The 26,440-nt window shown below is 48.4% G+C and overlaps 1 protein-coding gene across 9 annotated transcripts in view; it reads right to left on the bottom strand.

Annotated features, from left to right (window-relative positions):
• Positions 1-525: 525 nt before the first annotated feature.
• The window catches only part of SCRN3 (secernin 3), a 27,357-nt gene continuing 1,442 nt past the window's right edge, over positions 526-26,440 (bottom strand). The window contains exons 2-9 of one of the 9 annotated variants that reach the window (XM_068122653.2): positions 15,276-15,424; positions 14,954-15,126; positions 13,167-13,348; positions 2,199-2,401; positions 1,801-1,998; positions 1,566-1,728; positions 1,325-1,481; positions 527-1,053 (exon numbers count right to left, since the gene is read on the bottom strand). In XM_068122653.2, coding sequence (XP_067978754.2) covers positions 898-1,053; positions 1,325-1,481; positions 1,566-1,728; positions 1,801-1,998; positions 2,199-2,401; positions 13,167-13,348; positions 14,954-15,126; positions 15,276-15,336 — 1,293 coding nt within the window. In that variant the 5' untranslated portion in view covers positions 15,337-15,424 and the 3' untranslated portion in view covers positions 527-897. Of the gene's footprint in view, positions 1,054-1,324; positions 1,482-1,565; positions 1,729-1,800; positions 1,999-2,198; positions 2,402-13,166; positions 13,349-14,953; positions 15,188-15,275; positions 15,425-24,006; positions 24,091-26,440 lie in introns of those variants that run through there. The other 8 variants (XM_078781964.1, XM_078781963.1, XM_078781966.1 and 5 more) reach the window with 8 other exon arrangements.

Raw genomic sequence — 26,440 nt, 5'->3', positions numbered from 1 at the left:
GTAGAGTCAGGAGAAGAAGATGAAGATTATGAGGATGAGTTTTATGATGAGGATATGCTTTATAACAGTGCAGAGTAGTAGAAGTGCAAGACGCTCTTTCTTGATGGAAGTTTTATGTTGTGTAACTAGTGCACATATTTTTCAGCTCTGATAATTTTGGGTATACTTGTGTTTTAATTTTGAGGATATTATTTACCCATAGTCATATTATTCTAGTTTGGTATGGTACTTGCCTTTGTTACCTCTAATACCTGTGAATAAAAGTGGAGCAATAGAGCGAAACAGAAATTTCAGTGTCCCAGGCCTATGTTTGATAGGGTTAATGCTATTAATGCTAATTTTGCTAATTGCCCAACATATGCAAGTTAGCATCCGGCAGTTTCTAAGTGCTGGGGACCCATACTGTACATTTCCAACTTAAAACTTTGGGGTACTCAACATTTCCGGGTTCACATTGCTGGCAAGTAGACTAATAGGAGGTGGCACACCTATGGTGAAAATTTCCTGTCAATCGGAGCAATGGGTGCGGAGAAAATCAATTTTATTTTGTGCGGACAAACAAACGGACTCAAATGCAATACCCTCTCTGGCAAGGTAATTGTCTAATTTGTACTGTTTGCAGTTCAGGCTTTGGAATGATTTTGCTGTTTGATATTTGAAGGTTCAATCTATATTTATTAACGACATAATGTATAAAGTACATTGTTGACCATATGAACAAATTTAAATGCATGTGATTTCATGAGAGCTTGTCTTAACATTACAAAACCTCCATCAACATTTAATGGGGTCTCCACAATTCAACCCATCCAGCACTTCAGTATATTACACTGCCAACCCCCAATCCCAGCAGCTGAACAATCAACAACCCAGGGGTTTAAAAGCTGAAGATTCGTTTCAGTGACCAATCTGATGCACATTAATTTCCTCTTCCACAAAGTTTGAGAAAAGCTTCGATAAAGAGCAGGGACCAGCAGGATCTGACTGTGTTGAATCCATCTCGTCCAGCATCTTCAACCCTCGCTTCTCAAGCTCCTGCAGGCCCTGCAGCAGCTACAGATCATACACACGTGTGCAGGTTACACACTGAACCTTTACACCATTGATTTTAATACTTCTGATTGAACTGGTAATGAAGGAACAGCAATGCAGCATTTACCAACTCAATTTGTGACATTTAAATCAAATTCCTGCAAATGACAGTCTGACTGCAGTATATTGAATTGTTTGAGAAATAACTGGCTGTCATTTGGCCTTAAACAAAAGGTTTGACAACCAGGCCTTGTTTGTGTCGTGTAGGGGTTGTGCTGTTAATGAGTTTAACCTTTGCAGGTGATGTGACAGCAAACGCACACTCCTGACTACGATAGAGTGCGTGCCGCCTGTCTGGTCGCTTATCTTCTGCAGTTTTCATCAGGGGTGCCACAGTTTTCAGCAGAGGGGCCACATTCTCCGTAAACACAAATGGCTTGAAGATGGATCTACAAAACACAAGATCCTGGGAAATGTTTTTTTGACTTGCTTGTGATTAACAATGATATTGTGTAACACGTGAGGTGCATTACCGGCAGGGGTTGGGTGTACCAGTCAGGAAGTGCAGGGTAGCACCTCGTGGATTTAGTACCGAAACCATGCTTCCTGTGGTACAATGACCTCCCTCCATGCAGATTCCACTTTCCTTATCGCGGAGAATGCTCATCATCTCATGCGCGTGAAACACACCTGCCCCTAACACGTAATGTTAGCTGAGCATTAATCTCTATCTCGTATGTTGTGCTCACCATGTTTTGTGGATATTACCTGAATGCTTCTTGAGGAGCCGAGCTCCAGCATGTAGCCGTGGACAGGTCCCACCAGATTCCGAATAGATTTGAGCAAAGTGGAACGGACTCTTGCCATTCCACCAACCTCGCTCTCGAGCATGAGCCCTGAGTTGTGGGTGCTCACGGTGCATGGATGTGCCCACACTAAGGCAGTTTGAGATATTCCGCACCCCCTCTACAAAACAGTGAGCCATTATGATTTATTTTTATCTCCCCCAAATAAACCTGGAAAAATTAAATCTAAAAAGCCATTTGGTTTGTCCTCATTGATGGTGACCACAGCAACAAATTAATGATTATGGTAGTTTTGAGATGGAAGGAGTCTGCAATGATTGATTAGACCATAGGCATAGAGGAATTACTCCAAACAATCACCTGTAACAAGTTCAGCTGCCCAGAAGGCTCCGGCAGTCTCAAGCACCCAGGATCGACGGTGGTCCACGATGAGGAAACTGTTGTGGTAAACAAAATGTTCATTGGGACCCTCGACACACAATCCACCCTGACCAAACTCGGCGAGCAGAGAAGTCAGCACTTCAAGGGCCTGGTCTGCCGATTCAGCACGCTCGAGAGCAAGCCTGTGAGATGGTAGGAGATTGACGCTCAGACTATAGCAGAGAGGGTGGCATCACATTTGAGCCATTTTCACAGTATTAACAAGTCCTTCTCAAAGGAAGGGTTTTGAAAGGCACAGAAGCGGTGTTCTACCGTGTTCAAGTATGGTGCATAATTCAATTAAAATAAATTGAAGATTTGAAAGGCTCTCGAGAAAAACCCAGGGAGTTTATCGCCGTTGATCCAGTGTCTTATACACCACCTTATTCAACATGTTAGTGCCTTCAGAAAGTATTCACATTTTGTTGTGTAACAGCCTAAATTGAAAATGGATTAAATTGAGATTTTTTTCCCCCTACTGATCCACACATAATAACCCATTATGTCAAAGGGGAAATTTATTTTTTGGAAAATTTTACAAATCTATCTATAATTCCAGTAATCTCTGTGTGTTTGTTTGTACGTTTGTACGTTTGTACGTTTGTTTGTTTGTCTGTGACCGCTGTTTCTCGACAACCACGGGTCCGATATACTTTAAACTTGCCAGGTATATTGCTGGGGACCCGAGGATGTGCCTTTTCAAGGTTTGAAATTAATCGGACAAGTACTTACCGAGCTATGGCGATTTAGCCGTTCGCCGTTCGCTTTGGCGTTGCGAATGGACCAAACCATTGCATGTAAATAGAGGGGGGGGGGTTCTGTGGTCGTTGCGAATGGACCAAACCATTCATGTAAATAGAGGGGGGGGGGGGGGGTTCTGTGGTCGTTACTGCCACGTGGTTTCAAAGTTTTTTTTTGTTGTTGTTTGCACGCATGTTTTTTTGCACCCACGTACGGGCACGCCCTAGGATGTTTACACACACACACCCCTACACAATTTTTTTTTTTTTTTTTTTTTTGGCAAGGAACGGGCACCCACGTACGGGCACGTCCTAGCTTATATATAGTACGGGCATGCCCTAGTTAATTTAAAATGAATAGCTGAAATGTCTTGAGTCAATAAGTATTCAACCTCTTTGACATGACACTCCAAATCGAGCTCAGGTGCATCCAATTTCCTTTGATCATCCTTGAGATGTCTCTCCTACTTGAATTGGAGTCTACCTGTGAAATTCAATTGATTGCACATGATGTAGAAAGAAACACCTTTATATATAACATCCCACATTTGACAGTGCATATCAGCACAGAAACTCTACCTTGAAGTTCAAGAAACTTCGTAGAACTCCGAGATATAATTGTGAGGATGCATGGATCTGGGGAAGGGTATAAAACAATTTCTAGTGTTGAAAGTACCCAAGAACACAATGAGCTCCATCATTAGGAAATGGAAAGAATATGGAACTATCCAGACTCTTCTGAGAGCTGACAGTCTGATCAAGCTGAGCAAATGGGCAAGAAGGACCCTGGTCAGGGAGGATAGAACTGTGGTCTGAGGAGTTGAAAATTGAACTCTTTGACCTGAATTCAAAGCTCTATATCTGGCGGAAACTCATCACAGCTAATCACCCATCTAACACCATCCCTACATTGAAGCATGGTGGTGGCAGCATCATGCTATGGGGATGCTTTTCAGCAGAAGGGACGGGGAGACTTTTAAGGATACAAAGAACAATTTAATGGAGCTAAATACAGGCAAATCCTTGAGGAGAACCTGCCTCAGAGTGCAAAAGACCTCAGACTGCGGTGAAAATTTACATTTCAACAGGACAATGACCCCAAACATACAGCCAAAGCAACACTGGAATGGCTTCAGAACAAGAACGGGAAAGTCCTTGAGTGGCCCAGCCAAAGCCCAGACTTGAATCCCATTGAGAATCTGTGGAAAGACTTGAAGATTGCTGTTCACCGATGCTCCCCATCCAACTTGACAGAGTTTGAGCAAATCTGCAAGGAAGAATGGGAGAAACTCCCCAAATCCAGATATGCAAAGCTGACACAGACATGCCCAAGAAGTCTCAAAGCTGTAATCGCTGCCAAAGGCGTTTCTCTGAATTATTGACTCTGGGTGTATGTAAATTAGATATTTGTGTATTTCATTTTGAATTATTTTGGAAAATTTTCTAAAAATTAAAATCCCACTTTGACATTAATGGGGTATAAAATGTAGATCAGTGACAAAAAAAAATCTCAATTTCATCAATTTTAAATTCAGGCTGTAACAACAAAATGTGAAAAATGTCAAGGGGTGTGAATACTTACTGAAGGTTATTAATATTGTTATTGCACAATATTGTGAATAATATTGCAATTACTAATGCAAAATATTAACATTACAGGGTTAATATTGTGCATTAGTAATTACCTCCACCATCGAAGGTGGATGGAGGTTATGTTTTCACCCCTGTCTGTCTGTCTTTGTTTGTGTTTTTGTAAACAGCATATCTCAATTGTGGACGGACGGATTCAGACGACATTTTGTGGAGAGGTTGGGCATGTTTACTAGATTTTAGTGAAGATCTGAATGCGTGAATTTCTAAAGTGATTCTTCACCATTGAGTGATAGGGCTAAAACTGATATATAGAAGAATATCTCATAAGGTTATGGATGGATTCAGACGAAACTTGGTGGACAGATTGTGTGAAAAGAGATTTTGTGTGAAAAAAGAATCGATCGAAAAAAGGACGAATCGATTAAATTTTTGAGAAGATCCGCATATGAGAATTAAAAAATTTCCAAGTGATTCTTCATCATTGAGTAATAGGTTCAAAACGATATATAGCATGATATTTCAAAAACTTGTGGACAGATTATGACAAATCTAAGTGGATGAGTTGGGAATTTCATAAGAACAAGCAGATTCGATTTTGGTTCGGGTCCGAATCCAGATTTGGCCTATCAGTGGAATACAAAATATAAACTGGTCAGCCTGGTGGAGGTTACAGCGATCTACCGAGTGCCATGCTAGTAGTTTGTGACTGTTTTATGTGTATTTTATGATGTTCGTTAAAACAATGCTTCCTGTTTGGAATAATTTTCAATTTTGTTTAACTGCCTGGCAGACGGAGTAAAAATATTATCTCACTGCTCTGCGCATGCGCAATTGGGTCAAATCCAGAGCGAAAGTACTGTTGAGCTGCAGGTTTTTTTTACAATCCACATTCAAAATACAATATTTAATTGAAATAAAGTCTCAATCATAAACTGACGTTTACAGACAGGGCAGACAAGTGAACAAATTGCTTAACCCCGCTTTTTGCTTCGCATGCGCAGGTAATAATGACGTAATTGAGAAAACAATCTCACTAGGATGCCCAAATCAACTTGGAAATGAATTTACCTGTTTTGGTGCTGGACACCTGGCTCATGATGCTGCGAACCCAGCTTCAAATCCCACAAACTGTTTTGTCCATTATCTATCAACATTCCTGTATAAATCAAGCTAAAACACTGACATCTCATGTCCTTGTGCTGCAGTTGATTTATGTAAAAGCCCTTCTGCTTTTGATGAATGCTAAAATCAAATTGTTTGACACCAGACTGTCGCCATTATAACTATAACGGCACTCAGCAGAGCACATAACTCTGCCAGACTGAACAGTTTGTTTTGTATCCCAATGATAGGCCGGATCTGGATTCGGACCTGAACCAACATCTAATCGGCTTGTTATTGTCACCTAACAAACTCATCCACCTAGTTTAGTCATAACTTGTCCATAACTTTTTGAAATATGTTATATTGTAGCGGCTACCGCTGGGTTTTCACAATCGCCTTGCACCTATCAAGGACGCGGAGCGATCACCATGCCGGGCTCGGCCAGGACGCCCGGGCAGGCTCGCCCTCAACTTGCCAGGCCGCAGCCAGGACGCTGGGCCACGCCCCCTCTCGCCTTTCCTGGGCAAACGCTCCGGGATAATATGTATATATATTGCTGCCCGATAAACGGGCTTTTCAGAGTGCCTGAGTGTTTGGTTTGATTAAAGCAACTCGGATGAATTCCAGCTTTTTGTTGCGTCCATTCTTCCGGTCGACGTGGGAGCCCCAGCTCCTTCATTGGTGACCTACCGACATGGACACGGCAGTCGCCCTTAAACTGCCTACCTTCTGGGAGGCTCACGCGGCGGTTTGGTTCGCACAGGCGGATTCCCTGTTCGCCCTGCGAGGCATCACGGCCGACGACACCCGCTTCCACCATGTGGTAGCAGCGCTCGGTTCAGCCACCGCGGCCCGCGCCCTGAGCCTCCTCGAGAGCCCGCCAGCCGCTGACAAATACGGCGCGATTAAGAAGCTTCTCCTCGACGCTTTCGCCCTCCCATCGGCGGAACGCGCACGGCGCCTGCTCGACCTGCCCGAGCTCGGCGACACGCGCCCTTCCGAGCGAATGGACTACATGCTTTCTTTCACTGCTCGGCGAGCACTCTCCGGCATTCCTGTTCCGGGAGCTGTTCCTCCGTCAGCTGCCTAACCCGGTACGCCTCGCCCTGGCAAGCACGACGATCACAGATCCCCGGGCCCTTGCCAGAGAAGCCGACAAGATCTCCGCCGCAGGACAGCGCATCGCAGCGGCGACATGGGACCCACCGCCGTCCGACGCAACACCCATGGCGCCCGAGCACCCGGCACGGTCGACGACCGAACTGCCGACGCAATTGGCGGCCGCTACACCGAGCCGACCACCTCCAGCACGACGACCGGGGCCTCCACCTGACCAAGCGTGGTGTTACTATCATGCCAGGTTCCGACAGAAGGCCCAGACATGCCGACCCCCGTGCACCTTCGGCAGGCCGGGAAACGGCCGGGCCGGCGTTCATTACCAGCCATGAGCGCCGGCCACACGGGCAACTTACTGTTCATCACGGATAAAGCGTCCGGACGGCGCTTCCTGTGCGACACCGGCGCCCAACTGAGCGTCATACCCGCCTCTGACCAGGACAGGCAATCCGCGGTTTGCGGCCCCTCCTTGGTTGCGGCCAACGGATCGACCATCCGCACCTTCGGCCCGCGCAACGTCACCCTCTGCTTCGGCGGCCAACGCTTTGCTTGGACGTTTGTAACCGCAAACGTGCCCATGGCTCTGCTAGGCGCCGACTTCCTCTGCGCACACGGACTGCTGGTGGATGTCCAACGGCGTCGTTTAATCAACGCCGAAACATTCAGCTCCCTGGTATGCACATTGAGCAGCTCCGCGCCGACCGAGCTGGCATGCGCCGTCCCGGCGGCGAACGAGTTTGCTCGCCTGCTCACGGAGTTCCCGGCCCTCACGCGGCCGACGTTTTCGGCCGTCGCAGTACGGCATGGGATCGAGCACCACATACCAACCACGGGCCCGCCGGTCTACGCCAGGGCCCGCCGCCTCGACCCAGCCAAGCTCGCCGTGGCGAAGGCCGAATTCGACGCGTTGGAGCACCTCGGCATCGTGCGGCGCTCCGATAGCGCGTGGGCCTCGCCACTGCACATCGTGCCAAAGCCGGGGGGTGGATGGCGCCCGTGTGGCGACTACCGCCGTCTCAATGACGCCACCACCCCCGACAGGTACCCGATTCCGCATATCCAAGACTTCTCCGCCCGTCTGGCGGGACGGGTCATTTTTTCGAAAATTGATCTCATACGGGGATATCACCAGGTACCTGTCAGGGCGGCCGACATCCCTAAAACGGCAGTCATCACGCCGTTCGGCTTATTCGAATTCTTGCGGATGCCGTTTGGTCTCAAGAACGCGGCTCAGGCGTTCCAGCGCTTGGACGGCGTGCTGCGTGACCTGCCGTTCCTTTTCGTTTACCTGGACGACATCCTCGTCGCCAGCACCTCCCGGGCCGAGCACCTCCTCCACCTCCGAACACTGTTCGGGCGCCTCAGCGAGCACGGCCTCATCGTCAACCCGGCCAAATGCCACTTCGGCACGACGGCCGTTGATTTTTTGGGCCACCACATCACCAAGAACGGGGCCGTGCCGCTGCCAACCAAGGTCGAGGCCATCACCACGTTCCCGTGTCCCCGCACCATAAAGGCCCTGCAGGAATTCCTGGGAATGGTGAATTTTTATCACCGCTTCGTGCCCCGCGCTGCTCAACTCATGCGGCCCCTCTACGAAGCCCTCCGGGGCAAGCCGGCCAAGCACGACATCGCCTGGTCCGCAGCAATGGATGCGGCCTTCCAAAGCTCAAAGCGGGCGCTCGCCGACGCAACACTGCTCGCTCACCCGGTGCTCAATGCTCCCATCGCCCTCACCACGGATGCCTCCGACTACGCGGTGGGCGCCGTACATGAGCAATGGGTGAACGGGGTTTGGCAGCCACTCGCTTTTTTCAGCCGGCAGCTCCGGCCGAACGAGCTCAAATACAGCACGTTTGACCGGGAGCTCCTCGGTCTACACCTGGCCGTCCGCCATTTCCGCCACCTCCTGGAGGGCCGACCTTTCACGGCGTTTGTCGACCACAAGCCGTTGGCTTACGCCATGGCCAAGGTCACGGAGCCGTGGTCGGCCCGCCAACAGCGCCACCTCTTCGCCGTGTCGGAGTTTACCACGGACATCCGGCATGTCGCCGGCAAAAACAACGCCGTGGCCGACTGTCTTTCCCGGGCCAGCGCGAACGCGGTCCACCTGGGCGTGGACTTTGCGCTTATGGCAGCGGACCAAACCACCGACACCACGGTGCAAGCCCTCCGGGCGGCGGACACGGGCCTCCGCCTGGCCGACATCCCCTTCGCGGACACTGTCCTGCTCTGCGACGTCTCCCAAGGCCAGCCTCGCCCCATCGTGCCCGTCACCTGGCAACGCCGCATCTTCGCCTCCCTCCACGGCCTTTCCCACCCGGGCCCGGAAAGCTTCCCAGAAGCTGGTGTCGGCGCGATTCGTCTTGCACGGCCTTCGTCGGGACGTCCGCGATTGGACCAGCACCTGCACGGCCTGCCAACGGGCCAAGGTCCACCGACACACCCAGGCCCCGCTGGCACCTTTCACCGTGCCCGAACGACGTTTCGACCACGTCAACGTGGATCTGGTGGGCCCCCTCCCCCCGTCACGGGGGTTCACACACCTGCTCACCATGGTGGACAGGACCACCAGGTGGCCGGAGGCCGTTCCCCTCGTCTCCACCACCACCGCCGACGTGGCGCAGGCTTTCATCGCCACCTGGGTCGCCCGCTTCGGCGCACCGGCGGACATCTCGTCAGACCGCGGACCACAGTTCACCTCCGAGCTGTGGGGCGTGGTCGCCCGCAACCTGGGGGTCAAGCTCCACCGTACTACGGCCTACCACCCCCAAGCAAACGGGTTGTGCGAGCGATTCCACCGCTCCATGAAGGCCGCGCTCATGGCCGGCCTTCAAGACGGCGGTTGGGCCGACCGGCTGCCGTGGGTCCTTTTGGGCCTCCGCACGGCCCCCAAGGAGGACCTCCAGGCATCCACCGCCGAGCTTGTCTATGGCCAGGCGCTACGCGTCCCGGGCGAATTCGTGCCCGACGCTACCAGTCCCTGGTCCGCAGCTCACCAGCGCTCGGACCTCCAGGAGGCCGCCCGACGGTTTGCCCCCGTGCCAACATCCCACCACGGTGACCCCCAGTCCTACGTCCCCCCAGCACTTCGCACAGCGGAGTATGTTTTTGTGCGTCACGATGCACATCGGGGGCCACTCCGGCCGCCGTACGACGGGCCCTTCCGGGTGCTGCGACGGGACGACAAGTCGTTCGTCATCGACATCGGCGGCAGGTCGGACCGGATTGCGGTGGACCGCCTCAAGCCGGCACACGTGGACGTCGACCACCCACCACGGGTGGCCCTTCCGCCGCGGCGAGGCCGCCCCCCGTCCACGGTGCCCCCCACTCGACCGCCCACCACCACACCGGACCCCCTCCCACGACCCGCCAGGGGTCGCTTCGGCCGGGTCATCAGGACCCCCCTCAAATTGACCCTGCCGGTGCAAGTCGATTCTGGGGGGACGTGTGTAGCGGCTACCGCTGGGTTTTCACAATCGCCTTGCACCTATCAAGGACGCGGAGCGATCACCATGCCGGGCTCGGCCAGGACGCCCGGGCAGGCCCGCGCTCAACTTGCCAGGCCTCGGTCGGGACGCCCGGGCATGCCCGGGCAGGCTCGCCCTCAACTTGCCAGGCCGCAGCCAGGACGCTGGGCCACGCCCCCTCTCGCCTTTCCTGGGCAAACGCTCCGGGATAATATGTATATATATTGCTGCCCGATAAACGGGCTTTTCAGAGTGCCTGAGTGTTTGGTTTGATTAAAGCAACTCGGATGAATTCCAGCTTTTTGTCGCGTCCATTCTTCCGATCGACGTGGGAGCCCCAGCTCCTTCAATATAATCGCTTTTTGCCCGATCTCTCAATGGTGAAGAATCAGTGAAAAATTAAATAATTCTCGTATCCGAATCCATATTCAGATCTTCACCAAAATCTAATCGATTCGTCCTTGTCACACACACAACCTCTCCACCAAGTTTCGTCCAAATCCGTCCAAAACTTTTTGAGATATCCTATTTATCATGCTTGGCCCTATCTCCCAATGGTGAAGAATCACTTAAAAAATTATACCAGCCGAATCCAGATCTTCAACAAAATCTAATCAGTCACATACACGACCTAAAAATTTCGTCCGAATTCGTCCACAACTTTTTGAGATATCGTGTTCACAGACAAACAGACAGACAGGGGTGAAAACATAACCTCCATCCACCTTTGGTGGCGGAGGTAAAAATTCTTACACAAAGCTATTCAAATCAATCTTCATCATGAGCTCTTCATTTATTTATTTTACCTTGGCAATGATTTACATGCAATAGGTGTCCATCCTAAACTGTTAAAGACCCAAAAGTGAAACACAAATTTCAAAATGGCATCATTTTTTAGGCCACAGGCTGTGCAAGTGTGTTCCCCTCTACCAAAGGGTCATTGGTGAGGTAGCAGCTTTTGGCTATTGACATCAAGTCGTTCATTTCCCAGAGGTTTGATTCATTCCGTGTACACAAGTCATCATGACATCACACTGGTGCATTGTGGGTTTTGGATCAGGGAAATTTAAGAACGCATCAAACATTGGAAATGGCATTGAAGCCCCAGTCCCACTGTGACGATTTTTTAAGCGAACCACAAGGAAACTACGAAATTGTTACGATTCAGGCCACGAATAATTTCTAAAAATGCCACCGGGATTGCCAGATCTGGTGGAGGAACGAATCAACAGGACAATATTTGCGAATCGACTTGATTAGCAACGAATGTAGTAGAATAAACTCGATGCAGAAGGAACTAGAACGAGGCAGTGTGACGTGTGAGCCGAAGTAACACGAAGTAGGCGAAGACGTACAACGACGCGTTACGAAACGCAACGGAACAGGTAGACGGAGAACGGAAGCGCGACGAACTAGAACGAACTGGAAAGAACTGGAACGTGTCAGAACGATGCAGTACGAATTGTTCGGAGGCTACAAATACCGCGCATTTCCGTGGCGCTTCGCCAGTCCTTGAGAACATTTCCTTCCACGTTGGACCAGGTGGGCGACACCATGGTTGTTCTGAACATTCTGTAACTGGACCTGCAACAAATATGTAGGTAGAGTGAATGATACTGGATGAAAGACCCAGCTGTCAATGATACAAAAGTACTGGGCTAGCATGATGTTATATATTATTTTAAAACAATTTCATGTAACTAATAACCTGCAGGAGGTCGTGTGCTGGTTGTAGTCTCTGAAGAGGGGTGAGGATGACAACCCACAGGGGGCACAGTGACTTTAAGAACCACATAGTGATGAACCACAGTGATGTGAGCTACTCTGGAAACTGACTTCGAGGAGAATCGGGCCCTTCCTATATATACCCCTCGTACCCAAAATCGTGCTGGGTCTACATCGTCATGGTCGTTCTGTATTCTTTCTTCATCTCACACAGCCGTTGTAACTCCTTGTGCCTCGTTGCTTTGTCGCATCGCTGTTCGTTCTTAATCTTCTCTGCTTTCTGCGATTACCAACGACCGTCGTTCTCCTCATTGCGCATCGAGTCAGGTCGTCCGACCGTCGTTCTCCTCATTGCGCATCGAGTCAGGTCGTCCGACCGTTGTTCCTCCTCATTGCGCATCGAGTCAGGTCGTCCGACCGTCGTTCTCCTCATTGCGCATCGAGTCAGGTCGTCCGACCGTCGTTCCTCCTCATTGCGCATCGAGTCAGGTCGTCCGACCGTCGTTCTCCTCATTGCGCATCGAGTCAGGTCGTCCGACCGTCGTTCCTCCTCATTGCGCATCGAGTCAGGTCGTCCGACCGTCGTTCCTCCTCATTGCGCATCGAGTCAGGTCGTCCGACCGTCGTTCTCCTCATTGCGCATCGAGTCAGGTCGTCCGACCGTCGTTCTCCTCATTGCGCATCGAGTCAGGTCGTCCGACCGTCGTTCTCCTCATTGCGCATCGAGTCAGGTCGTCCGACCGTCGTTCTCCTCATTGCGCATCGAGTCAGGTCGTCCGACCGTCGTTCTGTGTCTTCTCTCCTCGCGGCAGAAATTGAACCAGAACCACAACGGAAAGCGCCGATCTTAACAACGAAGCGGTGAGAGTCACAAAGAATTGCAAAGAAGAGGAAGGATTACACGCGAGTACACAACGACAATGGGCGAATGTGATTAAATCGTTGCGGCGCCACGACAGTTTTGAACATTTCAAAACTGTCGGAGCGCCTCCGCGAATCGAGATGATCCTCACGATGCGCAAGGAAAGTTTAACAGAACAAGAACGAACTAAAAAGAATCAGAACGTCCAAAGCCATTTTCTCCACGAATGCCAGATCGTTGTGGTTCGCGAAAAATAAAATCGCTACAGTGGGACTGGGGCTTCACCAGGTGTAGGTACCTTAACATGTCCATGCCCAAAAGGGCATGCTCGCTCTCGAGCTTTTCCCGAGTCCAAACGGCTTCATTCCCAATGCACACTCCAAACTCGTTTGCTCCCATCTCGGCACCCCACATCCATGCGGGCTTGCTGAGCACCACGGCGTGCGTCCTGCTCACTTGTGGGATATCGATGTAAGTGCACTGTTGGAAAAGAAGAGGTCAACGAAGCACCAGCAACCGATTACATATAGAGATTGGAATTTTGAACAGTCAGCATGCAATTGCATCATCGACATCCTGATCCTCTCAACAGCCACACCAGAGCATGAGCTATAGGGATGGTAGCAGGAAGGAGTGGTTAGTACCGTCATATAGCAGTTAGTATCGTATAACAGTTAGTATCGTATAGGTATAGTTGTACCGTCATATATTGGGGAGGCGGTCTGGTTGGTCTTCTTCTTCCGTATGCAACACAAGGCTGTGATGTAGCATCACTGGCCGATGAAATACCTCTGTAGGTTATGGCAGGAATTTGGAATTTGTTCAGCTGATCTTTTGATATCTCACTCACTCTGCGTGAAGGACACAGTGGGATCTTTAACACCCACCAACCAGTGCGAGCAGATGTGACACCCAGCTTAACGTCCATTTGAGGAACGGCACAAACTTTCATGAATCACCCTGCCTGTGAAACACCAAGATGACAGTTTGTAGCTGGGTCGGGATTCAAACCCAGGCTAGACAGCTTATACGTGAGTGTGTACACATCTGGGCCATCCTACCAGCTCCTTCAGATATGGATAGGGATTTTTTTTTCTTTACAATCGAACAGAACAGGAAGGAATTAATTTAGGAAGAGCAAACGAACAACAGAGTTCATAGAACATGATACACCACACAGTGTTCAACTGCATACTTCATTTATTTTTTTTATAAAACGAGTACACGCACTCCCTATGGGAGCGGCAGTTAGGGTAATGGTATTGTCATCTCTGGGGTATATAGATTACAGTAGATCTAGGCTCGGGTCCATTAGTCTATGGTGGACGCAATAAGCATCCACCATAGAAAGACTGGACATTAAAAAATTATACTAGCCAAATCCGAATCTGGATTCGGCTCGTAGAATTGATGCTAGAAGGATATATTTATAATATATCCTTCACAATGTATAAAGCCTCAAGAACATCGGGTTTCCTCCCTTTCAGTTTCGTGTTAAACACCAGTAGCGACTGTTTAAAAAGGTAATCGCACGTGTTTGTCGTCTATAATATTTTATACTTCTGATCGTGTATGTAATCTTGAAGGCCTTTATACATGCATGTGTATGTAAACCTTCATTATTTTCTATTCCCATTACATCTCTCATCTTCCATGGTTTCCCTTACCCCACAGCTCAATAATACCATACTATGATCCTCTTCTCGTTTACTCCATTTTTCTCCAATAATTTTTTGGGACAAGTCATGTCGCTGCAACTAGTATATCGGGACTAGTTATCCAGCTTCTCCCCTCCCTTACCATGTTTTCCAGCCCCGCCCTTCCCTTCCCTTCCAGTGGTTTCCCAGCCCCTCCCCTCACTTTTACTACCCTGGACCAGTATCTACAGTTCTACACTGATGAAAGCAACAGTCAAAAGAGAGGTTGAGAGTGAGAGAGATGAGGTATTCAATAAGTGTTGCAAGTATGGCAAACCCACATGATTGTATTCAACTTGATTCATTTAAAATTAAAATAAAAAAACAGCTCTTCATGCTGCGAAGAAATGAACCATAAACAATGTACGTGAGACAATGAAGTGCTTACGGAAAGCATTTCTCCTGATGTGTGGTTCTGAGTCGGTACGTAGAGCACCTCCTGCACCTCATCTGCCGGACGGTCCGAGTTCTTGCCAAAGACCACATCTCCTCGAAGCGTCGCAGGTGACATGGCGACAAACGTGTCGCAGGAGTCAGGGCAGGTACCAGATAACATCGCACCTGCACGTACATGTGCAAGCAGTGCCATGAAACGTCACAAAGTTACAAACACCACCTCAGTCTCTTATTTAGTGTTTCAAGGTGTTTCCCTTTTCACAAACAGTTTCAGAACTTATAACATGGTATGTACCACAGGAATCAGCAGTCACCTGGAGAACAATGTGTGACAGGCTCGAACCACATGACGAAGGTCGGTGTGTGGGGTTTCATGGGAGCAGGTACATTTCTTCATGATTCGGCAAAACCCATTGAGATACAAGTGTACTCTCCCTTCCTCCCTCCACCCCAAACTCACTACCTGCCACATCAACAGACTAGACTCAGAACTACATCTGCAGGTGCAGTGACAATTTTCATGCCAAATTGAGTGAGTGCGCAGTCCTTCGGATGAACTTCAACCTGGGCGTCTTGGCTGCTAGGATTAGCTGGTATACGTTAATGGATCCCAAGGTGGATTTCCTGAAGAGTAGGCGAGTTACCACCACCACACCGAACAAGTTACAAATTCCTTCCCTGACTTCCACTGGGAAGGCAAACCACCCATTATAATTCTTGCCCTGAGGCTGTTTTGGCAATTAATTACCGGCCTTTAGACAGCCATGGAGAGAGAGAGAGAGAGAGAGAGAGAGAGAGAGAGAGAGAGAGAGAGAGAGAGAGAGAGAGAGAGGGAAGAGAAGAGAGAGGGAGAGAGAGAAAGAGAGAAAGAAAGAGAGAAAAAGAGAGAGAAAGAGAGAGAAAGAGAGAGAAAGAGAGAGAGAGAGAGAGAGAGAGAGAGAGAGAAAGAGAGAAAGAGAGAAAGAGAGAAAGAAAGAGAGAAAGAAAGAAAGAGAGAGAGAGAAAAAGAAAGAGAGAGAGAGAGAAAGAAGGAAGAGACAGAGAAAGAGAGAGAAAGAGAGAAAGAGAAAGAGACTTGACTTGACTTTTGTATCTTTTTATTATAAAAATAGAAAAAAGAAAACCCCCAAATAGGGGTCACATTCTCATTTCAAGGAGAAAAACAGAGACAAAAAAAATTAATACAGTAAAATTATGTACAAAACATTTCACAAAACAATAAACGTTTCTCCAGGATTTTACAAATGACTTCTTTCACACACCATTTGGCCTCAAACTGTGGCAGCCTTCCTGTTATGAAAAAAAAAGCAAAGTCCAACTTTACACGGCTCGGCACAAGATTTTAAAACAAGAACAAGGCATTTTCCTCATTAGCTCCAAGATCATCAACTTTTCTTTTTCTTGATTTATACACTGCCATTTTTGCCTGTGCAAGCAGGAAATTACCTAACACATCATTCAAATTCTTGTGTGAGATGTCTAAGCCATAAATGAAAACACAAGTGTTGAAAACCAAACCAATCCTGCCAAAACAATTCTTAAGAAAAATAAATAAAGGAGCCAACCATTGACATTCAACATAAATATGAAAGAGGTTTTCAGGCCTTTTACAAAAAGGACATTCATCTGCCAGGAGACTTGAAAAGCGGTGCAGCAAGTGGTTGGAAGGGAGGATCCAGTGTGCAAGTCTCCATTGGAGGTCGCCATGTCGTGGCGGCACAGGAGGATGATAGAATCCTTTCCAATTAGGAAAATATGGGGGGGGGAACAAGGTAAGAGGTCTCTCCATTGAACCCTCCACTGTGTTATTTGCCCTTGTGAAAGAAAGCTTACGCAACCCAAATAGAGCTCTTTTTGTTTCGGAAAACCATTGAATCCGATGCTAAAAGGGGTACAAGGAGGAGAGTTGGCAAGGGAAAACTTGCAAATAAGTTCAGGAAAGGTAGCAGGAGAAGCACCTTGTTCATTGTCTGCTTGGACTTGCTCCCAATCAGGTGCAAGCTGTGCATAGGTATGAAGCACACCGCGTAACATGCGTGCCACAACTCTGGAGGATCACACGCCAACCAGGCTTGCCAGTGCATCAGCTCCGATCCAACTGCCATTTGGGTTTAAAAGATCGGCGACCGATTTTATGTTCTTCGCGACAAAGCATTGAACGAGACACCTATCAGCAGGCATATCGTGGAAAATTGAATTGTAAAACAAGGGCTCCATCAGGAACATTTGCCTTGTGTACGAAAGCGTGGCTCTTGTTCTCGTTGGGGCTCGCCATGCGTTTAGTACACTCTGATAAAACCTAGAGAGGGGAGACATATCAAGATGCGAAAGATCCATCAAGAATAGAGCGTTGTCATAGCCTAGTCTCCCCGCCTGCTGCAAAAGGCGACGAGCAACGTTAACCCAAGGTGGAGAGGGGTGCATGTACAGCATGCGTAGAGCAACCGAAAGTCGAAAGGCCATTAACCGGCTCTTTATGTCAACCAGGCCTTGGCCTCCATCGGTCAGTGGCAAACTGAGGACCTCAGGTCGCAACCAGTGCTTTCCATCCCAGAAGAAAGACACAAAGCACTTCTGGAGCTGTTGAAGCAACACTACCGGAGGGTGCAGCACAAAGAACCTGTGCCATAGGGTAGAGGCTACCAAACTGTTAATCACCAAGACCCTTCCACGATAGGACAGTTGTGTGATCAGATTTCTCCATTTTTGCAGTTTTCCTTCAACAAAATCAGACAGACCAGCCCAATTCTTTGCTACTGTGGCGTCATTACCGAAGAACACTCCAAGGTATTTCACGCCATCAGTGGCCCATGCAAGAGGAGCAGGAAGTCTTGGTGCCAAGTGACATGACGGACCAAGCCAAAATGCGCTCGTTTTGCCCCAATTCACTTTGGCTGAAGAAGCCTTTTCAAACACGGATAGACAATAACAGACAACGTTAATGTCATTGAGGTTCCGCACAAAGACACACATCATCGGCATATGCCAGCACCTTAATGGGCCGTTCAAGATGAGAAAACACAACCCCGGTTAATCTAGCACGCAAATAAACCAGTGAGGGTTCAATAGAGAGAGCATAGAGCAAGCCAGAGAGGGGGCAACCTTGTCGAATTCCCCTGTTAACAGGCAAGGGTGTAACAAGTTCATTGTTTATCTTAAGCACACTAGAAATATTGTTGTACAGCATCTTAATGTAAGAAATGAAGGTCGGACCAAGTCCAAACCGTTCAAGCACTTTGAAGAGGTACCGATGATTGACGCGGTCAAAGGCCTTGTCCTGATCAAGGAGAAGAAGTCCCAAATCTGTGGGGTTTTCTTTGCACAGTTCAATCATGTCTCTTACGAGGGAGATGTTGTCATAGATGGAGCGTTTGGGTACACAATAGCATTGGTCTTCTTTCAACAATGAGGAGAGATGGGGAGTAAGTCACGATGCCAGGGCTTTCGAAAATAACTTATAGTCTGTGCATAACAAAGAGATTGGGCACCAATTTTGAATATAGAGCAAGTCTCCTTTCTTTGGAATGAGGGTGAGAATAGCCCGTTGGCAACTCTGAGGGAGCTCCCCAAGCTGGCAGCTTGCGTTCAAGGTGTTGAGGAGTTCGGGACCCAATAGATGCCAGAATTTCTTATAAAATTCAGTTGTAAGTCCGTCCAATCCAGGCGCTTTCCCAACAGCAAGGCTGTGCAGAGCGGCGCCAAGTTCGTCTTAGGTAATGGGCCCCTCCAGGTGGGAACGTCCACCCTCACACAACACTGGCAGGCCTACGGAGATAGAGGCGACACTGACAGGATTTATTTGCTCCATCGAATATATTTTGGAGAAATATTCCTTTGTGAAAAGTTTGATAACTGATTGATTGAAAGTGATGGATGAGTCTGCCCAACGCAGTTGAGAGAGCTGTTTGTTCGGAAGGCGTTTCTCTAAAGAAAAAAAATACTTAGTTGGTATGTCTGTCTCGTTAAGGTGCTGCACCCTCATCCGAACTAAGGCACCACGTGCATTCCTCTCAGTTATTTCTTTCAATAGGGACTGTTTTTCGGTTAAGGCTCTTTGCACATTATTATTTTGTCCTGTGACCCTCTGAAGATGTAAAATCTCCGATTGCAATAATTTCCTCGCTTCATTAATCAGCCCTTTTTGAGAAGCTCTGGTATTGTTGGCAGAAACCTTTGATTTGGGTTTTTACTAAATCCCACCACACCAGTGGGTTAACAGAACAGCTTAACTTCCATTCCAAGAGATCTGTCCAGAAAGATTCAAACGCCTGAATAAAATTGAAGTCTTCTATTAAACTATTGTTGAATTTCCAGTGAGAGCTCCCTGGACACGGTTTAGAGAGTTGAACGAATGCTCGAGCTAGGGAGTGATCGGAGAAACCGGAAGGCACGATATCAGATTTGCAAACTCCATGTAACAGGTGAGAATTTACATAAATGCGATCAAGCCTCGCAAGTGAGATGTGGTTGTTGGAGCAACGACACCATGTATAGGATTGTTCAGAAGGGTGCTGCAAGCGCCAGACATCATGGAGATTATATTTTGCAATGATATTCGCAAAAAGTTTTGCGGTACTTGGTTGAGGTTCAGGCCCGTTTCGGTCGCATGAGGCATTAACAGTACAGTTAAAGTCACCACCAATAATTAGACAAGTCTGCAGATCCAGTTTTTGGAGGAACTTTCTCAGTTCAGCGAAGAAGGAGATCCACTCACCATTTTTGCTTGGAGCGTACACATTAAGGATTGTAAACTTGACCTGATTGAGATAGGTCACAGAGGCAAGATGGCCATCAATGATATTCGCAAATTGAAGCGAGGATGGTTGGAAATGTTTCCCTAAGACAAACATGATTCCTGCCTTAGACGAGGAGCTGTTACTAAAGAAACACTCCTTATCCATAATGAGTCGCCACTGGGCCTGAACAGATCTGACGGCATGGGTCTCCTGCAACAAAGCTATGTCGAGACCGTTAGCGTCTATCAGCTGCTTGGTCTGGATCTGGCGGAGTGAACTTCCACCACCATTGACATTTACTGTTCCAATCTTGAAACTCACCATGAGTTAACTTGGAGTTTTTTTCTCCTTGGCAATCAATTTTCTTAAACGGTGACAATGTGTCTGACGAAAGTTGAATGAGTCAGGCCTGCGTATAATAGCCTGAGCACACTCAAGGAAGGACGGTAAATCTGGAAAGTATTCTGTTAGGTTTATACTGCGTTTCCTGTACGTATTTTGCAAGAAAAGTCTTATTTGTTCAGGGGAAGTAGGACCTAGACTGGTAAGCTTCTCCATTGCTTCCACCTGGCTGTTTGCTTTCTCCAGGTCAGATTCGTCAGTCAGTTTTAATTTCCGAATCACACAAGCTTGTATAGTCCTGCATGTCACTACTGTCATCAATATTGGCACACGGACCTGCACTTGTTGTAACATCTGTGTGCTCTCCCACCGTGGGAACATTGCTTTGTGGAATAACAGCAATAATCTGTGGATTTGGTGAAACAAACAGCATCAGCAGATGCAGCGATGTTGCTTCCCCCGACTGCAACAACCTCTGATGGTGTGGCGGTATCTATCAGAATAGGAGTCTCTTGCAAAACATTGTTTCCTGCGATTCCAGCTTCACCAGGTGATGAAGTGAGAGCAGTAACTGGGACAGTTTCGCTATTTTCTGCTGACAGGAATTCAGCATCATCATGCTCAGGATTAACATTTTCCAAAGTGACAGCAGGTTCATCACCAGTGGTCTCAGTAGGTTCATCACCAGTGGTCTCAGCAAAATCATCAGAGGACTTTCCAATAGCCGAGTCCATAACAGGTGAGACGATTCCATTTGATTTGTTAACAGGTAAACCAGTCCCTGCATGTGGAACGTCTATGTCCTCACATGAAAGGGGGCCGAAATTGTTAGCTGTAGGTACAGGGTTTGTCCCAGGTAAGCCTTGTAGAGTGGCATCGGTCACGACCGGGGGGGTGCTACCGACAGGTTGCTTATTGTTAAATGCTACCTTTTTCTGAGTTAAATGACCCTCGGGAAAGGTCTTTCTCTTCCTTGACGGAACAATGGTGAAACCATCCCCGACGTTCGTTGTGCTGTTTGGATCATCGGGATGGGAAGGCTGAGCGTCATTGCCGGACATGGAAGATGTTCCCTTCACAGCCGAAGCTAAAGATGAAGAAGAGGAATCCTTGTTGTTTACCTGGTTTGTCCCATCGTTCGACGAAGCTGCTTTTGGGCAAGAGAGTTTCAGGTGTCCGAATTTACCACATTCAAAACATTTCAAGGTGTCAGTGGTTACATATCTATCTATAATTCCAGTAATCTCTGTGTGTATGTTTGTATGTTTGTATGTTTGTATGTTTGTATGTATGTATGTATGTATGTATGTTTGTATGTTTGTCTGTGACCGCTGTTTCTCGACAACTACCGGTCCGATATACTTGAAACTTGCCAGGTATATTGCTGGGGACCCGAGGATGTGCCTTTTCAAGGTTTCATATTAATCGGAGAAGTAGTTACCGAGCTATGTCCAAAAAACGATTCAACCAATCAGAGAGCAGCGAGCTATCACGTGTGCCGAACGTGGCGAACAGACTCTGCCTCGGACGGCACATTTGAGAGCGTATTCATTTATTTCACGTTGGAAAACTATGTTGCCGTTAAACTATGTTTTAAAACTAATTAAAACTAATTTGCGATTCATCGTAACTGCGATTTGCGACCTTCCGGACAGTGAAGACTGCCCTTCCGGCAGCCAATCACAGAACGCGTTATTGCGTAGGCGTGGCCGATGTGAGAGCGAGCCGAGCCGACCGCGTGCGCCATTACGGTTCGTAATTCGATTTCTTCCGGAGAAAATAATAATTTCTCGATTTCTTATGCGCATTATTTCTCCCAATTCAGTCAGAGCGAAGGGCGGAAGCGAAGAGCGTTGTTTTTTTTGTTTACGGGCGTACGGGCGTACGGGCGGGGTAGAGCGTACGGGTTGCGTTATTTATTTTTTTTGGCAAGGAACGGGCACCCACGTACGGGCATGCCCTAGTAATTGGTAATCATGATTATCAATTTTGAATTTTAAAACAATGTTCAGCGTTCTTTCGACGTTAGAAGGAGGAAGTACAAGATAAGCTTGCCTCCTGAAAGACATCACATGTTTAGCCCGGTCATCCTGGCAACGTAAAGGTAACATAGTGACATGCGAAACCACAGTTACCATAACGAGATAGTTCAGAGGCCAGTCTCTTATTCTTCAGGAATGGAGTACAGTTCGAGATGACATTAACGGCCGGAGTGTCGAGAGGGGACACGAGTACGAAATGTCCGTCATCTGTCGATAATCCCGTAGATACAATCTCGTGAACCAGTTCAGCCTCGGATACGAAAATAACGACACGTTTGTTCATTCGTGAGCAAACTTTATCAATACCGATTATGTTGCCGACAGCAATAACGAGGTCCTCGACGCTGACATCGTTCGGCGGGACACAAACGACGCCATGTCTACGCGTTAACGATTCATATGCCGCGTAACGCGAAAACGAAGTCATGATTTACAAGGGACGAGGGTGGGGAGAAGGGACGAGGGTGGGGGGGGGGGAGAAGGGACGAGGGTGGGGGGGGGGGAGAAGGGACGAGGGTGGGGGGGGGGGGAGAAGGGACGAGGGTAGGGGGGGGAGAAGGGACGAGGGTGGGGGGGGGGGGGAGAAGGGACGAGGGTGGGGGGGGGAGAAGGGACGAGGGTGGGGGGGGGGGGGGAGAAGGGACGAGGGTGGGGGGGGGAGAAGGGACGAAGGTGGGGGGGGGGGAGAAGGGACGAGGGTGGGGGGGGGAGAAGGGACGAGGGGGGGGGGGGAGAAGGGATGAGGGTGGGGGGGGGGGAGAAGGGACGAGGGTGGGGGGGGGAGAAGGGACGAGGGTGGGGGGGGAGAAGGGACGAGGGTGGGGGGGGAGAAGGGACGAGGGTGGGTGGGGGAGAAGGGACGAGGGTGGGGGGGGGGAGAAGGGACGAGGGTGGAGGGGGAGAAGGGACGAGGGTGGGGGGGGGGAGAAGGGACGAGGGTGGGGGGGGGAGAAGGGACGAGGGTGGGGGGGGGAGAAGGGACAAGGGTGGGGGGGGGAGAAGGGACGAGGGTGGGGGGGGGGAGAAGGGACGAGGGTGGGGGGGGGAGAAGGGACGAGGGTGGGGGGGGGAGAAGGGACGAGGGTGGGGGGGGAGAAGGGACGAGGGTGGGGGGGGGGAGAAGGGACGAGGGACGAGGGCGGGGGAGGGGGAGGGGGGAGGAAGGAGAAGGGACGAGGGCAGGGGGGGGAGGAAGGAGAAGGGACGAGGGCGGGGGGCGGGGAGGAGAAGGGACGAGGGTGGGGGGGGGAGAAGGGACGAGGGGTGGGGGGGGAGAAGGGACGAGGGTGGGGGGGGGAGAAGGGACGAGTGTGGGGGGGGAGAAGGGACGAGGGTGGGGGGGGGAGAAGGGACGAGGGTGGGGGGGGGAGAAGGGACGAGGGCGGGGGGGGGGAGGAGAAGGGATGAGGACGGGGGGGGGGGGAAAGGGACGGGGGGGGGGGGGGAGAAGGGACGAGGAAGGGATGGGACGAGGGTGAATATCGCTCTCGAACAGTGATTAATTAATTACGAGCCGAGACAGTTTTTCAAAGGCGAAAACAAACAGCTGGTGGAGAAAAAAACGATCAGCCGGAGGACGGGATGGGCCGCCGATTAATGCAAAAGTTATCCACAAACAGCTGCGGGCTCTCTTTCTCTCTGCGGGCTCTCAGAAAAGGAAAGGAAACAAGGACACGAAGGAGTGAATATAAATACAAACGAGATAAGAAAAAGGAAACCGAGGAGGGAAAAGGGAGGCCGAAGGGGGTGGGGGAGGGTGGAATGGGGGGGGGGGCCGAAGCCCCAAAGTGTTGGGTCTGATCAAAGGGGAGGGGTTGGGGCACAAATGCAGAGTAAGGATGTGAAGATAAACGAACAGGGGGAAGGAAAAGGTGAGATACGACGCGGAAAGGGACAACAGAGTATAACAGCAGAGCAGCTCGTACCTCACCACACATGCACAGCCGCCATCTTGCCACGCCCAAATACACCGACAGCCAGCAGGGGGCGCGAGAGAGAGACTTTTGTATCTTTTTATTATAAAAATAGAAAAGAAAAACCCCCAAATAGGGGTCACATTCTCATTTCAAGGAGAAAAACAGACAAAAAAAATATTAATACAGTAAAATTATGCACAAAACATTTCACAAAACAATAAACATTTCTCCAGGATTTTACAAATGACCTCTTTCACACACCATTTGACCTCAAACTGTGGCAGCCTTCCTGTTATGGAAAAAAAAGGCTAAGTCTAACTTTACACGGCTCGTCACAAGATTTTAAAACAAGAACAGGGCATTTTCCGCATTAGCTCCAAGATCAGAGAGAGAGAGAGAGAGAGAGAGAGAGAATGAGAGAAAGAAAGAGAAAAAGAGAGAAAGGAAGAGAAAGAAAGAGAGCAAGAGAGAAAGAAAGAGAGAATGAAAGAGAAAAAGAGAGAAAGAAAGAGAGAAAGAGAAAAAGCGAGAGAGAAAGAGAAAGAAAGAGAGAGAGAAAGAGAGAAAGAAAGAGAGAAATAAAGAAAGAGAGAGAGAGAAAAAGAAAGAGAGAGAGAAAGAAGGAAAGAGACAGAGAAAGAGAGAAAGAAAGAGAGAGAAAAGAGAGAAAGAAAGAAAGAGAGAAAGAAAGAAAGAGAGAGACTTTGACTTTTAAGCTCTTTTTATTATAAAAATATAAAACAAGAGTACCACCAAAAGCAATTCATCCAGGAAAATCAGTAAAATCATAGCAATCCCGGAAGGAAAAAACAATCGGTGCACTGCAAACCAAGCGACAGAAAAGGTGCAAATACCAAAAAAAACACACGAGGAGAAAATCTAGGCATAATTTCTAAACTAGGCATAATTATATATGTACAAATTTACAATCGCATCTGCAACCCTGAGGAGAGACTTAAGAAAGAAAGAGTAGGTCAAGACCAGGGGGGGGGGGGGGGGACGCCGGCAAGGAGAAGCATGGAACAGTGTATAAGAAACACCCGCACTGTATTATACAGAAATTAACAATTTGTTATCTTGGACCTCACAAATCCCTCCAACACACCAGGTCGCAACAAAATTTGCAAGGTCGTTTGCAGTTTGGACACAGCCAAATTCAAGCTTGAGCCTTGCTGACACCAACGAACTAAAAAACACCATAATACTGCATTCCTGCATGGGTCTGCCGCCCAGCTTCGCCTTCCGCGACAGGTATACGGCCAGTTTAGCAGTAGCGGTTAGGAACCCGAATACAATAGATGTGGTTCCCTTTTTGGGAGGAAAGCCAAAGATGTAAGCTTTCAAAGAAAAGGGTAAACCTGCAATCTATGGGAAATAAAATTTAACCAATGAAACAAAGGAGAAAGTCTTTCACAATTTATGAAAGCATGAAACAAATCTTCCCTCACCGGACAAAAGGGGCAACAGCCGGAAATGGGGGAAAAAAAACGAATGACAGCATTGGAAGGAACAATCCAGTGGGCCAAACGCCACTGAAGGTCACCTGTTCTTTTAGAAATAAGTCCAGCATACATTGTATCCCATAAAGGCTCAGAGGGGGGACCGGGAGGCAAGAGTCCTTTCCACCGGGTAACCCCAGCTAGAGGTGGGTCCCCAAGAAGAAGTTTCACACAAGACCTATAAATACTCTTGCTGCTCATAACATGGAAGGGGGGTGACCCTGCGCTCATGGGGGGCAGCTCGTTTGGGGTAAAAGCGACACCTAATTTTGAGATAATAATATAATTATTTGATTTGAAATATAATAATATAATTTGAGATAATAATAATAAGAAAGAGAGAGAGAGAGAAAGAGAGAGAGAGAAAGAAGGAAAGAGACAGAGAAAGAGAGAAAGAAAGAGAGAGAAAAGAGAGAAAGAAAGAAAGAGAGAAAGAAAGAAAGAAAGAGAGAAAGAAGAAGAAAGAAGAGAGAGAGAGAGAAAGAGAGAAAGAAAGAGAGAAAAAGAGAGAAGGAAAGAGAAAGAAAGAGAGAGAAGAGAGAAAGAAAGAGAGAGAGAAAGAAAGAAAGAGAGAGAGAGAGAGAGAGAGAGAGAGAGAGAGAGAGAGAGAGAGAGAGAGAGAGAGAGAAGAGAAAGAGAGAAAGAAAGAGAGAAAAAGAGAGAAGAAAGAAAGAGAAAGAAAGAGAGAAAGAGAGAAAAAGAGAGAAAGAAAGAGAGAGAGAGAGAAAAAGAGAGAAAGAAAGGGAGAGAGAAAGTAAGAGAGAAAAAGAGAGAAAAAGGGAGAAAGAAAGGGGAGAGAGAAAGTAAGAGAGAAAAAGAGAGAAAGAAAGAGAAAGCAAGAGAGAGAAAGAGAGAAAGAAAGAGAAAGCAAGAGAGAGAAAGAGAGAAAGAAAAGAGAAAAAGAGAGAAAGGAAGAGAAAGAAAGAGAGCAAGAGAGAAAGAAA

This window comes from Myxine glutinosa, chromosome 7 (genome assembly GCF_964187855.1).
Source record: "Myxine glutinosa chromosome 7, kmMyxGlut1.1, whole genome shotgun sequence".
NCBI lineage: Eukaryota > Metazoa > Chordata > Myxini > Myxiniformes > Myxinidae > Myxine > Myxine glutinosa.
The sequence above is the reverse complement of the archived record's forward strand: the minus strand, read 5'-3'. Positions and strand labels throughout refer to the sequence as shown.